The sequence below is a fragment of the Gambusia affinis genome, linkage group LG21 (assembly GCF_019740435.1).
Source record: "Gambusia affinis linkage group LG21, SWU_Gaff_1.0, whole genome shotgun sequence".
In the NCBI taxonomy this organism is placed as follows: Eukaryota; Metazoa; Chordata; class Actinopteri; order Cyprinodontiformes; family Poeciliidae; genus Gambusia; species Gambusia affinis.
The window spans coordinates 5,028,696-5,046,521 of record NC_057888.1 but is presented as its reverse complement, the minus strand read 5'-3'; the positions used below and the strand labels follow the sequence as shown (position 1 = coordinate 5,046,521).

Genomic DNA, 17,826 nt, shown 5'->3' with positions numbered 1-17,826 from the left:
ATGCATCACAATTTCACTTCTGCACCAGATGCGATAAATCTGGACGTAAACAATGGCACTAAATTATAATTCAGTGTAGAACCGTTTTGAAACAAGTGCATCCAGATAGCAGTCGTACCAGCTTTTGGTTTTATTGTTAGACAGTTCCTGTAATCATTTAGTCATCACTCAACTTGGACTCATTTACTCCAGATTAACAAAATACAGACAGACAGACCCACAGAGCAGCGATTCGTCAGCCCTAACGTTTCCCCCTGGACAAACACAGGAGGAAAACATTCCTGCAAGGAACAGAAGTGGAGATCTAAACGGCTTTTTCTTCTCCTCGTCTGACCCACGTTCTGGATTACATAACGCGGTTCTGTAGAACAGTGTAAGGAAAGCTGTAAAGAGATGCCAGCTGTAAACAGTCGGTTCTTCAGGAATGCTCTGATCCTGTTGAGAAGTTTGAACGGAAGCAGAAAAACTGAGCAGATAACTTCAACTTTCAGCCTGTGAGGTTCTCTTAGCCGAGTGACGTTAAGGCTCAGCTTTCCTCCTCCGCTAATACAGGACATTACTGTTCGGTCACACCTGCCCCACCCGCTGCAAGCCCGTCTGTTTCTGCATCACATGAACTCACTTGAACTCTGAGAAGTGCTGGCAAACGTTAGCTGGCTGCTTCTTCTCCCGAGGAGTCTTACTTCAACCTGTAATTAAATGCAGTTTCTTGCTTAAAAAAAGGTCTCAGACCTTTATTTGTCATTCCGAGAACATTTGAAAGGTACCCATTATGTTTTTGTGCTTCTATTTGTGTCTCTACTGCTTCTAAAAGCAGCCCAACCACTTTAAAAGGCACCCAGCTGCTTTTTTCTTTTCTTTTTGGAATAAATTAATGTTTTTTAGTGTCTGGAAAGCAAACCATTTCAAAAACCTGCAGGGAAGAGAAGTCATGTTCAACGGGCACTCCGCCGTTACCTAGCAACCCAAGCTGAGCGCCATCAAGTTCGGTCAGCCTGTTTTACCGCTGTACAATGGCTGCTGGAAAAGACACAAGTTTTGTTGTTAACTTACCACCCAGAAACCACTTGCTGCATTGTTGTTGGTTGTGCAGGACGCTCCACTTCTGCTTCTCAAAGATCTGCAGTTGTATAATTGTGCATCTGTTTGCAGCCATTTTCACATGCGAATGTAAACGTTGAGTTGGGCGGCGTGGCCATCAGCAGCTTATTTGGGTTTTAAGTGACAAGAGGTTCTAAACACCTTAAAAATAGTCAGAACTGAGCAGACTAAAATCTCATTATCTAAGAATGTTTTTATATTAAAATAAATGTTTTCAACATATCCTAAGCTGTTCAAAGAAGCATCATACACGATCTTTAAAGTTTGCTAATTAGAAGTTGGGATGTTAGGATGACTGGAGTTTAGTCAGTGATGTGATGAGTTTTCATGCATAAGTCAAGCTAACATCTTCCTGAACTAGAGCAAATTTCCATCGTCTAAAACGTCTCAAAGTGTTTGACATTTATTTTCATGTTCATTGTGCTAAACGGAATATCAATCTTAAAATATTCAACATCTTAATGTTTTGGCTCACAAAATCTCCCTAGCAACATTTGTTATCTTTGAAAGCTTCCTAAAGTTTCCTCTTGGGAGTAATCTGATTCCTTTTTAACTCTTCTTTACACAGATCTTACCTGAGCAGGTACCACAGATGGCTTCTCACAACAACTAATTTTATCTTCCCCAGAAGTTATTGTGATAAATGATAACTTCAAAATAATGCAAGAACACATTCTCAAATTTCAAGAAGCTTTACTTTCTAATGATCTGTAAGACATTTTAAATATCCAAAATAAATACACAAAACAAAAGAGTTTTGAGACCAAAACACCAAACTGAAGACTTTTATCATCCAGTTTGTGGTTGAAAGAGAAAAACAAGAAATCATGCAAGTGGAAATTGTTGATCTCATTTTAATTAATCATGCATTTAACTGGTTTTATATCCACTTTAAAGGCCAATTTCCTCCAATCTACCTCTAGTCTTCTATGAGTTAAAGTGGGTATGTCACTGATAAAGTAAATCACCAATCAGGAGGTCACTCAGATGTTTATTTGTTTATTCAGGGTGATGTGGACCAAACGTGAACATCAGGAGTTGCTATTATTGTTTTTGTCAGCTATCTGAAGCAACGTCCTCGTCGTCTTTGACTCTCGTCTCGCCCAGATTGCTTCCTCCATCTCTTCCTGCTTCATCCCTGCAGCAGCACAAACCCAGCTGACAGGAACGTGGATCTTTTCCACGCAGAGATGGAAACAAACTCGTTGGGTTTTTCTTGGCCAACGTGCGACTTTGTCGTTCGCCACATCACAGCTGTGAAGTGGTTTCTCTGTCGTTTAGCTCAGAGATGCACCATGATGTCACAGAGGGACGTTCAGGGCGTCGCTGTAAACGTCTGATGGAGTCTCTGCGGGTTAAACCGGAGGTCTGATGAAGAGCAACATGGAGGGTTGGGGGGAGTTCAGGGACACACCCAACGTCAGAAAACAGAGATGAACAGCAGGGGAAGGAAGGGACGTCTAAACGCAGCAAACTGCTTTCCAGCACTGCAAAAACACAAAATCCTACCAAGTAACTTTAGTCTCGTTTCTCTGATAACTAACTTACAACCAGAGTTGGGAAGTGTCTTGTTACATTTATTTGAGTAGCTTTATTTGAAAAAATTTACTTTTAGGAGTATTTTTTACTACGCTGCACTTAGAGTAATTTTATTATTTATTATTATTAAAATTTCTGGATTTTCTACCCACTGAATGAAAACCTAAAATTCACCAGACACTGAGTTTTTGTCAAAGTTTTTAATTAACATAAATTGCCAACAAATATTTTGCCTGATTTTTGTTACTTAAATTAATTATTTTAATTTTGGTCCTTAAAAATACCAAAATTCCCACTTAGCTTTATATTTTGTTCCGTCTGATGATGTAATTTTTAAATATTAAACAATTGATAATTTGATCAGTTACTCAGTACTTGAGTCGACTTTTTACCAAAGACCAAAGGGTTGATAACTTCCTTTGGTGATTGGTCGATTGATTTCTGATTCTGTTCATGTCCGATTTGTCTGTCGGTGTTTTAGATGCGCTCGCGTCCCGTCAGGAACCGCCGCTGCCTCCGACACGTGCAGAGCACTTTCCTACAAACATGAATATTTCACATCATGTTTGAGAAGGCATATTTTTAGGATTTAGCGGCATGAAATTTTTATGTCTTTTTCAATGTTTTACAAGATGACGACGGGATCTGAGAGGACATGTTTGGTGCTTGAATGGAAATGGTTGAAAAGTGTTAATATTTTTATTTTTAACTAATAATAACTCTAAAAACTGACTGAATTAGACAAAACTAGGCTACAAAGAAAACCCCTAAACTATTATAACCCTGCTGTGGAGTCATGGAAAACCCCCTCTGGAAGTTTGATTTCTGTTGTTCCCCTCCGCGGTGCTCCACACAGATGGTCTCCATAGCAACCGGTGGGTTTTGATTTTTGCTGTTTCTCGCCGGTGGAGGAGAAGCGATGCACCGGATCATAAATATGCGGCGGCCATGACTCATGCGGAGTCGTTGCGTCGTGATCTTTGTTTGGGTTGGATGCGTCTCAAAACGAGGAGGAAGACGAGGCCAAGATGAAGCTCATGGCCGAGGCACGCAGGGAGAAGAGGGAGGAGAGAAAGGAGAGGGAGAAGAGAGAGGGGAGAGGGAAAAGAGAGGGGAGAGGGAAAAGAGGGAGGAGAGGAAAGGGAGTAGAAGAATGGAACTAGATTGAATAGATTCTACCTTTAGATGGAATCTAGTTACTGGTTCTGATTGACAGATGGAGAAGAAAAACTTTCTATCATCCATCCATCTGTTCATCCATCCATTGGTCAGTTCATCCATCCATTCATCCATCCATTGGTCGGTTCATCCATCCATCCATTTATTGGTTGGTTCATCCATTCATCCATCCATCTATTGGTTGGTTCATCCATTCATTCATCCATATATTGGTCGGTTCATCCATCCATCCATTCATCCATCCATCTATTGGTTGGTTCATCCATTCATCCATCCATCTATTGGTCGGTTCATCCATCCATCCATCCATCCATTCATCCATATATTAGTCGGTTCATCCATCCATTCATCCATCCATTGGTCGGTTCATCCATCCATCCATCCATCCATCCATTCATCCATATATTAGTCGGTTCATCCATCCATTCATCCATCCATTGGTCGGTTCATCCATCCATCCATCCATCCATCCATTTATTGGTTGGTTCATCCATTCATTCATCCATATATTGGTCGGTTCATCCATCCATCCATTCATCCATCCATCTATTGGTCGGTTCATCCATCCATTGGTCGGTCCATCCATCCATCCATTGGTCGGTTCATCCATCCATTCATTCATCCATCCATCCTTTCTTATGCCTCCTGCCCATTTTAGCGTATACATATATTCACTATGATGGCCATGGCAGCCATTTTGAAAAAGAAAACACAAGACCAAGAAAATGTCTAAGTGTGGCGGAGGTATTTTTTCTCTCTCTCAATAAATATAAATATCATTTTAAAAGCAATTTTCTGTGATTTATAACCTATCTGATGGTCTCAGGAGGAGAAAGTCATTAGTGGAGCCGTTCCTCTGAGTCCCACACCGACACCGCGACACAAACAAGCGCCCACGCAGAACCTCTGTCTGTGGACACATCGCTGTGGTCCTGTTTGTTGCCATGACTAAGGCACAACATTCCTGGGTGGCCCGTCTTGTTTTTATGTGTTTCAGGAGACCAGGCGACTTTCTCCACCAACATCTACATCTGTACGTGTTTTCTATTCCTGCCGTCCAACTTCAACTCTGACCAGCGTCTATAACTCTAACTTCAGTTACTAATCAAACTGCAACTGGAGGGAGATTTCACTGGCAGGTTTCCTCCAACAGGAAACACAAACACCCGTCTGACTGACGGAAATCTGCCATCTGAGACGGCAACATCAGGAACCCAGTCGTGGAATGTTCCCTGTCCGCGTTCGGCCGCCAGCATCTTGTTACCACATTCCCTCGGCTCGATTTAGCCCGCGCTGTCCTGCACGGAAAACACAGCCAGTGTAGAAACAGAAACAACGTAAGGCCGCCGAGACGCTGGTCAGAGTTATAGTTATAGATGCTGGTCAGGAGTTAAAGTTATAGACGCTGGTCAGAGTTAAAGTTATAGACGCTGATCAGAGTTAAAGTTATAGACGCTGATCAGAGTTAAAGTTATAGACGCTGATCAGAGTTTCTCATATCGGTCTTGTTTACCGATCCAAACCGTCTGTAAGTTGCCTAAATTTGATCCACTTTCTCTCTCTGAAAGATTAATTTCCTTTCTGATCTGAAACTTTTAAAACGTTGGTGTTCTCATAATTAATGGGTCGCCCTCGGCACGTGCGGCTGAAACTTTTACAACACGTCTGCAGGAGGAGAGCACGCGAGTGTGGGGGTGTGTGCGTGTGTGTGTGTGTGTGTGTGTGTGTGTGACCATACTGGAGGGAGAGTTGCGTGTTGAGTGGGTGGGTCGGCCTGGACACTTGCGTGCGCTCTCCTCCTGGCTCAGTGGGAACATCATGAGTCTGTGGGTCGTCCAGGGGAGCGGCCCGCTTTCTGGGAACTGAGTCGAGATCAGGCGTCCGACCCGGCGATGCCATGCTGGCTCAGAGGAGCGGGCTGCGGGATGCGGAGAAGAGCGCCGGAGGCTGCTGCTCCTTCTCCTCCTCCTCTTGCCCCTGGGCTCGGCTGGCCGGCGCGGACGGCTGCCTGTCGGAGCCGTACTGCCTCTGGTTCCAGCTGCTGGCCCGCGCCTACTGGGGCGACGTGGAGCTGGGCGTCTCCGGCCCGAACCGCGGCGCGTCCTGGAAGAGCCGCGTCCGATGTCGGGTAAGGAGAGCATCCTCTGAGAACCCATTCAGGGGAAAGCGTCTTTGTTGTGCTGCCTGAGGAATTTCGTGTGCGTCATCCTGCGCTCTGGCGGCTGGGTCGTCCCGTTTCACTGACCGACATCTTTTGTAACGAGTGTGTTGGTGTGTGTTGGTGTGTGTTTGGATCAGGTTTCATCTGTTGTTGTTGGCCCCTCCGCAGGGCTCAGAGTGACACCTTCTGCTTCCCGTCAGGGGAACATTTCCTGCAACGCATATTAAACAGGGTTTGAAATTACAGCTGAAACGATTAATCGTGATTAATCGACTAATTTGTAATTAATTAGTTCAACTTCTTTGCTTCCTTCTCTCCTTCCTTTCTTCCTCACTCTCTCCCTCCCTTTCCCTTCTTTCCTTCGTCCTTCCCTCCCTGCCTCGTTCCTTCCTTCCTTTTCTCCTTCCTTCCTTCCTTCCTTATTTCCTCCCTCCATCCCTTCCTCCCTTTCTTCCTTCCTTTGTTTTTTCGTTCCTTCCTTCCTTTTTTCCTTTCTTTCTTTCTTTCTTCCTCCCTCCCTCAGTCCCTTCTTTCCTCCTTCCTTCCTTGCTTTCTTCCCTCCTTCCTTCCTTCCTTCCTGAAATTATTGCGATAAACAATAATATTGTTTTTTATTGTTGTTATTTTCAAATAATATATTGGTAAAGGATAAAAAAATCAATTGGAAGTGGAACTGGAAGATATTTTAAGTATAAAAAATTTAATAAACAAAACAACAAATAAAATGGATACTAACCAAATCCCCAAACTGAAGGCTTTTATCGTCCATTTTTTAGTTGAAAGAGAAAAACACTAAAACAATCATGCAAATGGAAATTATGAAGCTCAAATATATCAACATATCTGCAACAAAACGGGAAAATAATCGCAGTTGACTGTTTCAGTTCCTCCAGGTTTACTGAAGACTTTTTAAAAATTCAGCTGTCCTGTTGTTATGTAGCGTTATTCCCCCACTCTGCATGCAAAAGTTTAATTTAAAACATATAAAATGTTCCTCTGTGAAAGAGGGGAGTCTTCGTGACGTCGGCTCAGCTGTAGCTGCTATGTGGGACCGACTCAGTCCAAACTTTCTGCACGTGTTTTGTTATGTAGGCAATTCTTACGCAAGAGACCTGCAGCCGAGCCTCGGGCTAGCTGTTTTTTCCTCCTTTTGTCCGCTACAGTAGGAATGTAGAAGATAAGTCTGTCATCATGAAAACACGCAGCAAATTGAGCAATAACTGAAGCCATATGAGTGCAGGTCTAGACGGCGACGTTTCCCCCGGCTTTCCTCAACATTTCACAGCTTCAAAACAAACTATGGAGCTTTATTTTACAGAACCTTATGAAAAAGAGAACTTATCCACGTGTTGAGTGTGTATTTTATATTTTCATCAGGTTGTTTATGAGCTCTAGCAATGAAGTAAAGGCGAAAGCATCCATATAATGTGACACAGTAACTCTTCAGCTTTTCATAACTCCTTGATTAGATTTTACAATAATTAGAAAGTAAAATTTCTATTTTAATTAATAGCAGTAAGATAAGAAAATAATGAATTGTTTTGCTGCTGTGAGTGGAAGAAGAAGTGGAGGCGACGTCACACTGTGTGTGTGAGAGAGGAGCTGCTTCACAACAAGATTTTGCTTTTATTTTAAAACAGCTAATTTATTCAGGTTTATGTTTCTGTCGCCAATGAGGATCAGAGAATTACAGCGTTTCTGAGATTTTTTGTTTTTGCTCGTTCCACAGCGACGACTCAAGAATGACAGAAGCTTGGCCATTAAATCTGCAAATGATGGGCACTTTTTTGAAAAATGTAAAGATGATCTGATGAAAATGAAAACCGTAAGTGGGAAATATTTAATTCAACAAAAGGCTCATCATTTTTAAATCACGTTCCTTTGCTTTCATTCCAGTTTTATGTTAAATAGAAACACACAAATCCAGCCACTTTCACTCAAAGCAGATTTGGGCTGACCGTTAATTAAACAAAACATTTTTAAATAAAGAAATAATAACTTGTTGTTGTTGTGGACAATGGATTACAGTTATATTGAACATAATGGATCCTCAGAAATATCTTTAGGTTATTTTCTTCTCTTTTAATGAAAGATCCTTTTATGTTTCATGCTTACAATAACTTAAACTTAAACTTTGGAAATTACATTGTTCCTTACATGAAGATCATATGATATTTAGCATTTAAAAAACCAATAAGTTGCATTTTGTTTTGTAGGTTATGGTTCTAATTTTTTATTTATGTTTTTTTGGCACCAAGTGATTTCAGTTCAACTATTTACGCATTTATGGTCAAATGTTTGAACGGTCCAGTGTTAGAGAATGTTCTTTTTGAAGACACCTGGAAGTTATGAGGTACAACATTTAATTCCCCTTTGGGATAAATAAATTATTATAATAATTTAGTAATTATAAATTCTTACACTAAAGTCTCTTCTGGTCAAGAAATGTTTTCTTTGGGAAACAGCTCCTGGATTGCAACAGATCTGATTCATCAACCTGAATTATAGGAAAAAATCTATCAGATTCTTCACTGATTGCATAAAGACACAGTGATCTCCTTACAAAATAAAGATCAGAGATTACTTTGTGTCTTCTGGAGAAAAAGAACAAACTTTTTTATCAGTGTAACGCTTGTGAAACAGAATAAAAAATAATCTAAATTAGAGTAATTATGCATAATTATTATGCAAAATTCACATTTTGCACTTTTTTACATTTTCATTTGTGTTTTTACTGCTTCTAAAAACAGTCAAAGCACTTAAAAAAAAACCTAGCCACTTTTAGACCATAAGTTTATGTTTTTGGTGTCTGGAAAACGAGCCCAGCCTGTTACCTAGCAACCCAAGCTGAGCTCCAGCATATTTGGTCAGCTGGTTTTATGACTGTACAATGGCTGTTGGAAAAGACAAAGATCTGTCTTCCCTCCTTTCTTCTTCCCTTCCTCTCTTCCTTCTGTCTTTCCTTGCTACCAGTCTGTTACCTAGCAACCCAAGCTGAGTTCCAGCATGTTTGATCAGCCTCCTTTATGTTTGTACAATGGCTGCCAGAAAAGGCAAGTGTTGTGTTGTTGACTTATCATCCAGAAACCACTTGCTGCATTATTTTTGGTTGTGCAGGATGCTCCACTTCTGCTTTTCAAAGATGTACAGTTGTATAACTGAGCATCTGTTTGCAGCCATTTTCCCGTGCAAGTGTAAACGTTGAGCTGGGGGGGCGTGGCCAGCAGCATTTTAATTGAATTTAAAGTGACAGAGGCCCTATAAATGCTCGTTCTGAAACGTGTAACGAAGATGTTTTATTTCGCCCGTAGATCATTTCTAACCCTTTATCCTGTTCATTTCTGTGTTTTCAGGCAAAGCAGAAGGATGGGCGGGATCAGAGCGAGACGTCGGCCACCGTTACGCCCGGGGCCGAAGAGGAGCCGTTCGCCTGGCCGGGGCCGAAGACGCTGCGCCTGCGGCGAACGTCGCAGGGTTTCGGCTTCACGCTGCGCCACTTCATCGTTTACCCGCCGGAGTCCGCCTTCCACAACTCCCTGAAGGTAACGGTGAGTTTTACGGCCCCGATGATGTTTGTTTGCCCACTTTGAAGTACAGAGGAGGTATTTGATCTGCCACTCAAATCAGACGGTTGTTTTCTAGGAATATCTTTCAGGATTTAAAATTGTAAAATATTCCTGAACCCATAACAAAAGGAGTAAAATATTAAATTTGCAGATTAAAAACAGTAACGGTTCAGAGCAGCACCTGATGAGACCTGATTTTTAAAAAAATGTGACTTTTATCTGCAGAAATTAAGAAATCAACGCTCAAATGTTTGCTGCTTGAAAATCTTCCTGAAAGTGAAAATCCAGCTGTGTGCAGCTGTTTGGTTTCCTTTGGGGTTTTTTCTCACCCTGAATTGCCATAGCAGGGTTTTTCTTTTTAATAGACCTCCATGCATTTTATTTGGGTTTCATGTGATAAACTAACAGAACGTTAGTATGAATATTTACATGTGTATACTTGGAATCAGCAATCTTAAAAGTGCGGTGTGCTTTTATATTCAGCCCCTTTAAGATGTTTATATCAATTTAGCACATCTAGACACAAAAATAATCTCTGATTCATCTTTTCAAAGCAGCTTACCTATATCTGTGGACTTTGACTGGACCATTTTGAATAGATTGCTGCAGAAAAGCATCATAGCAGCATAATGCTGCCACTACCATGGTTCACCTCAGGGATGATCTGTTAAGAGGAGATAATTGCGATCTGGAAAGAAAATGGCAATGTGTTCAAATTATTTTTAGACGCTTTTCTCTCTAATACCCCAAAATAAAAATCAGAGGGAATCAGAAAAAGAATCGGCATTCTTCTTTATCCGATTCTTCTGATTCTTTTTCATCTGATTGTTTTTTATATGATTGTTTTTCTTTGTCTGTTTCATCCGACTTTTCTTTCATCTAATTCTTCTTTGATTTTTGTCTAATTCTCCTCTTTCTTTACTGTCTGATTCTTTTGTTTCTTATGCTTTTTCTTCGTTTGACTCTTCTGATATTTTTTCCTCTGATTTTTTTTTATTTGATTTTTTTTGTCTGATACTTTGAATCTTATTTTTAGTCTGATTCTTCTGAATTTTTGGTTTGATTTTTTTTTTCCTTCTTCTGATTCTTTTCCTCTGATTCTTTATTTTCTGCATGGTTCCTCCCTTTCTTCTTCTCCAGAATAAGACTAAATCAAATTCATTGAAGTTGCCTGAAGCTGCACTGTAGTCTTTGTATTCCACTCTTCAGGATAATATAACCTTTAGCATTAATTTACATAAAGAGTCTTTACACATCCAAGCTGTGAATCCAAGTCTTAAAAAGTACCAAACACTGTTTTCTGACCTCCATTGCTGAAGATGTTGGCCGCTCTGTTTTGGCTGGGAGCCGTTTTAATCCGCTGTCTGCCGTTCATCCTGGCTGCAGGCTAACTGCGGCTAAAGGGGCTTTTGGAAAATGCTAAACACAGCGGCGTTGTGGGTCGGCTTTCTTATCAAAGTCGGCCTCGTATTAGTTTTTGTGAGTGATAATTCAGGATAAGTTGGGTTTACTTTCCTCTGAAGTGTATTTGGTTAACCTCCTCTTTGTGCACAGAAGGATTTCCGACAAAGTTAGCGTAGCGCCTTCTGTTTATAGCTCTTGGCTTTGGTTCTGCATGCTAAAGGAGAAGCTGGTCGGATGTTCAGACGTTTGTGTAATCAGAGAAACGCTGGTCGGTTTCTCCCAGAGGTTTTCTTGAATATTTTAGTCCATGTTGGGACATTTTTGTTCTTTGTGATCCTCCTGAAGATCAGTTGGAGCCGACAGTGAAGTAAGTTTGCTGTTCTGGGAGCATCAATGGGGGATTTTCACACAGCTCTGAACCAGAGAATCGTTTCCAGCTTGGGCACATCTTTCCCAGGATCAGTTGATTAGTGGAGAGTAAACAAACTGGTGGGTTCTAATTAATTTGAAGGCCCTGGATCAGGAGTTGGAGATTTAATCCTTCCTTAAGGATGCTGAGGTTTGTCTAAAGAGGTTCAGCCTTGAAATGCGACTGAGAGGGAAATTAAGGCTTTATGTGTTGACTGAAAGGAAAGCAAAAACATGCCAAGATTTGGCCTTTTAATCCTAAACTACCCCAACATGTTGTTTTGTTTTCCTCCCTCATTAAATGATTAATCAGATTAATTGTGATTATTTATATAATAGTGAACTTATTTATTAATTGATTAATCATTAACTGGAGTATACAGACACAAACAACGGAAATTGATCAAAAAACAACGCACTAAAAGCAGGAATTAAGCCAAAACTGTATGAAATATACATTCATTTTTCATTTTATATTTTAAAATCTTCTTTGTCTGTAAATATTTTCCACCCAGAACTCTTCAGATGGCAAAGTTTTACCTTCACCTGGTTTGAATTATGTAAATAAAATCTGTTTAAGCACCTTTTGCTGTTCAATTGTTAATCTTAAAAAGTAATCAAATAAATTAACCTTACACTGTATTAATGCTAAGTCAAGCAGGAAGGGAGCTAAACTCTTCACAAGCTAATATTAGCATTTTTTATTGTTTACTTATATTAATTTTTTTGTATTGTTTTATATAGATTTAGAATGTTGTATAAAATAGCCTTGGTAAAATTGGTTAAATGAAAAAATTGTAGAATGTGCCATTTTAAAAAAAATCCAATTAAATGTCAGATTGGGTTGCTAGGTAACGGGGCTGGGCTTCTCTGGGGTTGCTAGGTAACAGGGCATTGGCAGTTGAATGTGACTCAACATTCCGGAAGTTTTTGAAACCAAAAGTCCAAAAAACATGAACTTATTCCAAACATTGGCCGATACCGGCGTCTACTGATATATTGTACTTAACTTCCATCAAAGTACCTTCTAAATTACTGGGAATTAGTGTAAAGTAACAATGGCCATAAACTAATGGCCAACAGTTTCAATCAACCATCTGACAGGAATTTCTCTCTGTTTGTTTCGCAGGATGACGAGAACGGCAGCCGAGGTGAGTCCAGAACAACACTGGTCTATTTACTGGCTCCATCTGTGACGTTTGCTGTGTGAGACCCCAGGTGCTTCACTGAGGAAAACACAGCAAACCATTTAATCTCATCTCTGCTTGTTGCTCCAGTAAATGGCAGATAAATTATTATTTACCGCTTGTTGCTCTGATGTATTGCCTCACATATGAGCAGAAACTGATCCATAGAAAGCTGTTTTTGTTGCAGCTTTATTTCGATTCCACTGATTTAAAAAGGGTATAATTGTTGTTTTCCTTGTTAAAAGCCACACATCACAGCTGCAGCTGTCTCACTCGTACGGAAGAACATTAAGGCCGCCAAAAAAAGTTATAAAATTTTGATTTAAAACTCATAATTAGAATTTTTCTCCGAATTTTGACTTTGAGAAATATTACTTTTTTCTCAGAATTATGATTGTGAACTAGAAATTATGACACAATTTCAATGAATACTAACTCTTTGTCAATCTATGTAGAAATCCTAATAAATAATCAAACATTCTTAGGTGTATGTCAGTTATGTTATCAGTATATGAAAATAATCACATAAATGTTTCTTTCTTGTTATAGGATTTGTAAACCTGCACTTTGGCCTTTCCCAGTTTTACTTGCTAGACTTACTTGATGCTGCATAAACAATTTAAATAATTCTGATACTTTAAAAAAATGTCTGAATTTTGAGAAAAAAAAGTTTAAATTTTGAAGAAAAGCAAGTTTAAGTTTTGAGAAAAGAAATTCTGAATTCTGAGGGGGAAAATAGTAGAAATTCTGGGAAAATAGTTGAAATTCCACAAAAAAGTAGAAATTTTAAGAAAAAACTGTCAGAATTCTGAGAAAAAGTTGAAATTGTTATTTTTTTTAAAAAGTTGGAATTCTGAGAAAGCAAACCAAAAGTCCAAGAAAGAAAGTCAAAATTTTGAGAATAAAATTTCAACATTTTGAGAAAAGAGTTTGAGATCTGAGGACAAAAGTCAGAATCCTGAAATCAAAGCAATATTTTTATTAGTGCGTATCGTATCTGTGAGGTAGCGTTGCAGTTCGCGGGGTTGCTCTCTGGTGCGGCCGTCCTGGCAGCCCGTACTCTGGTCCTGGCGCCGCCTCGGCATTCCTCGGAACATCCGGCTCGTCTTTCCGGCCGTTCAGTATGCGGCTCACGTCTGCGGCCCAGCAGGACCGCTCTGCTGCTCTTCATCAGAAACCTTCAAACAGCCACATCAGTCACATCCACATGACGCGCACAGCCTCAAACCTTGCCTCCATGTGCGCCTGCAGTCGTCTGCAGAAACTTTGAATGCTCCCCGTTGCTTATCTGGGATTCTTGAAGTGTTTCAAAATAAAAGCGAACATCGGTTATTTCTTGGAGATAGCTGCACAGAGAGGAAGATAATCCGTCTTTAGCTTTTTGTTTGTCTTGGAAAGCTCCCAGAGCCCCGACTGGGGGAGGAAGTCGGGTGTTTCAGCAGTTGTTGAGTCACCAGTAGGCAACGAAAGTGTAAAAAAAAATCCCTGGAAGTGAAAGGACGGTCAGTGGAGCATCTGACACAAATCTGACCTCAGTGTTCTCATGTGGGAATCAGAGAGATTCCTGTAAGTGTCCCTCATCCTCCCCTGTGAGCCTGTGGTGTCACATTCCTCCTCTCACCCCTCACCAACAAAGTTAACTCCTCCATGTTCTCCCTTCCCTCTCATTGTGTGATTTCTCCCTGGATGGGAACGTTTCTGAGCGTCCGGGGAGAGATTTGGGTCATTTTCAACCTGTTGACAGCTCGGTACCTCCGCAGGGTTTCAGAAACTAAGACCAGGAATGTCGGGAATTCCTGCAAAAAGTCAATAGATAAGTAGATAAACACTTCATATGTTGCAACATGTATAGCTGAAACCTGATATTTACATACACAGTTTAACTTTTCTGTCTGACTTTAAGGGTTCATTCCCACCAGCCATGTTTAGTCTGCTTTAATCCAACTCCGGTTTGTCTGCCTAGAAAGTCCGGTTCATTTGGAAAGGTGTGAATGTGCAATCTAACCAAAAAGGTCAACTCTGGTCCGCCTGCAAGCCTCGGTATTAGTTTGATTAAAGTGAACTCTGATGCGGTTTGAATGTACATGTGAATGTCAAATGGACCAGAGACGACTTCAAAAGCAGGAGCTGATCTAAAGTGCAGGGCATTCTGGGTAAAAACCGTCATAACAAATGCGCATGTAAAGCGTTAAGCAAAAAATGACTCGTGGTCTTCAACCCACGACAAAGAGAAATCCTACAACTAAAATCTGACATTACGCATTTGGTTACATTTTGTGAAGAAGGAAGTTGCAGCCATTGTCTTTTTCTGGGGTTTTCATCTCACTTCCTTCTGTGGTTCTTGGTGCAGCGCCCCCACAGGCGAGGAGGGGAACAGGTTTTTCAAAAGGTTTTGTTAGTTTGACACAGTGCAGCAGGAAAGTGAACCACAGCAGCTGAATATGTAACAAATGTTGCAATTTTAGTCCCAAATAGAACCGAATCTGAAGGACTGTCAGGTGGGAAAACAGCCTCAATCAGACCAAACCTTTTCCATTTTAGGTCAGCTAGAATAATGAATGAGAAGTTTGCTTTTCCTTCCACAAACTTTTAACAATATTTTGCTAACATTTTGACCCATTTCTCCTAAGTATTGCATCTGGGTTGCATTTGCCTGACTCGTGTCCAAGCTGTAACTTCCTGTCTGATGTGTTGAGATTATCCGCGTTTCCTTGTCTGTCCTGCTAGGTGCACCAGTCCCTCCTGCAGCAGAACACCAGCCATTTTAGCCATTTTAACCTTCGATATTTAATCCACAGTGAGGAACGTCATCATGACTTTGATTTCAGTGGTTTCTCTTGTTGATTTGCACGTTGTTGTGGTTGCTATGTGACGACTACTGCGGCTGCAATCGGTCCAAAACATTCATAACGTCAGCAAAAAGCTATGTGAAGTCACACCGAAATGCGGACGGATAATACAAGCCATGTGCCTGGTGGTTTTAGCGTCCAGGTCAGCGCAGCAGGTGGGGGTCGGCTGACTGCTTGGTGTCGCCGCTGGACGCTCTTCAATCCTCCAGAAAGAACAAAATGCACAAATAAGCTTTAGTTCTTTAAAATCTATGAAAACCAAGCTGGAGTTTCTGAGTTTATTTGCTTTCACAGCAGTTGTGTACATACCAAGAGGCTGCTATCCCAAATCTAAATTTCTGTCGTTTTCCCTCTGACTGCTCCAGTCCCGTTGTGTGTTTTAACAAGCTGTTGAAGGGTAAAATCCCAAATTTCCTTTTTCTTTTCTGCAATGCTTGTTAAACCGCACAGCAAGAGGAGCAATACACAAAAAATTCCCCATCTGTTAAAATATTTGCTTTTCTTTCAACATGAGTCTCTTCCCAACTTTTATTTCCTCACTTTTCTCTCCTTTTCGTTTTTGCTTGGATTTCAATTTGTTCCCATAAAGTCTGCGGAGGGAATGCGAGGCAGCACAAGCAAACAGGATTCCTGTTTTCTCCAGTGAGCCTTTTCAAACACACCTCGCTTTTCTCCTCTTCCCTTGTTATCCAGTTTCTTCATACCACTATTTGTCTGTTTGTGCTTTCTGGATGTGAACAGCGACTCTACACAATCATCCTGAATGGAAATGTAGAGTAGGGCTGAAACGATTAATCAAATTCATCGTTATTAATCGATTATTGTAATTAATTGTCAACTAAGTTAGCAAGTGATTAACCAATTTGCTGTAAGAACAACATATTTAGAGCAGTAATTAAGCAAAAACAAAAAGGGAACATTTTGCATATAATGCAAATAAAAATAATTTGTCTGTAAATATATTCTACCCAGAACTTCTCAGCTCACATAGTTTTAGTTTCACCCTGTAGAAGTTTTTTATTTGATTCGTTGCATATGTTTTTTTGTACAAAATAAGATTTTGTGGTTAAATGACAAATTTGCAGAATGTGACCATTTTTTTATCCGATTAATCGTCACAATTATTGATTAATCGATAACCAAATTAACAATTAGTTGCAGCTCCAATTTACATTAATCACTTATCTTAACAGTTATGATTTTGGACTGTGGGAGGAAGCCAGAGTACCCAGAGAGAACCCATCTATTCAGTGGAGTACAGGAGGAAAGGTGAACAAATATTATGGTTTGGCACATCTTTGGTGATTTCAAAATAAAAATTTGTTTTAAAATATGCTTTTTTTCCCACTTCAATCAGTTCTAAAAAGTTTTTTTTTATTCCAGTAGGAATTGTATTTTATTATGTTCTAAATTTTAAAAAATGTAGACATTTAGGAATTGACAAGAGATTTTTTTGGGAAATTAGTATCAGAAAATATGGTAAGAAGTTTCACTTGCTGCTTCTCAAGATAATTTTTCATGTGAATTAATTCTAATTTTATTGAATTTAGCAGATGCTTTAGTGCAACATAATGAGACACAAACTGCTGTGAGTGTTATAATAGTTAAACAGCAGCCATCTTGGATTTTAAGGTCAGGTTTGGTGAGAAACCATTTTTCTCACTCAAAATCCTGAAATCAAAGCTTCTTTCTGTTAGTTTAGTAATTTAATGATAATCTGATCCTAGTTTTTGTATTAATTATCACTCATTCTGTCACATTGTAAATTAAATATCAGAACAAACCAAGAAGCTGGCACTCAATTATTCCTAATAGTTTTGAAAATTAATTTAAGTTTTGCAAATTCAGTCCTTCACATTCTTTTTTCCTTTTGTCGGCTCTCTAGTTTTGCTAGGTACGGTTGGATAATCTTTTCCAGGGAATGTTTAGCTTATTTTCAGTTTTCCTGGAAATAGATTCGGCATTTGAGGCTGAAATTAAACCAACAAGCTCCAGATGTTTGTCACTTGTTCCCCTGCTTGAACCTAATCTCCCTTGTTTTGTTGTTTGCCTCATTTAGCAAAGAGAAAACAAATCATTGGACATATTTCAGCTGCATGTATCAATGTGATGTTAATTTCTTCCACCCAAGCGGGTTTTGGTATGTGTAATTCTTCTGAAAAAAGTAATGGAAAGAACTCTCCCACCTTCCTGTTCTGGTGGGAAAACACCAGGCATGTATGTGTTTCACTGTGTTTTGACGGGAGTGTGTGTGAGGACAGATGTAGCAGCGTCGTCAGTTTGAGGTTTAAACGCAAATATTTAAAGTTGGACACACAATTGCAAAGAGTTTGGGTAACAATTTTACAACCAGGTGAGGTTTGATTCCTTGGCAGAATTTGGGTTTAATCAAACTCTAGTTTCTCGGCTAGAAGATCTGGTTGGTAATCGAA

At 39.9% G+C, this 17,826-nt stretch overlaps 1 protein-coding gene across 9 annotated transcripts in view; it reads left to right on the top strand.

The window, feature by feature from the left end:
• LOC122823939 (rho GTPase-activating protein 21-like) overlaps positions 1–17,826 on the top strand; it is a 107,046-nt gene that overhangs the window by 56,074 nt on the left and 33,146 nt on the right. For 4 of the 9 annotated variants that reach the window (XM_044104013.1, XM_044104007.1, XM_044104005.1 and 1 more), the window contains exons 1-3: positions 5,576–5,947; positions 9,334–9,528; positions 12,488–12,509. In XM_044104013.1, coding sequence (XP_043959948.1) covers positions 5,717–5,947; positions 9,334–9,528; positions 12,488–12,509 — 448 coding nt within the window. In that variant the 5' untranslated portion in view covers positions 5,576–5,716. Of the gene's footprint in view, positions 1–5,575; positions 5,948–9,333; positions 9,529–12,487; positions 12,510–17,826 lie in introns of those variants that run through there. The other 5 variants (XM_044104011.1, XM_044104010.1, XM_044104009.1 and 2 more) reach the window with 2 other exon arrangements.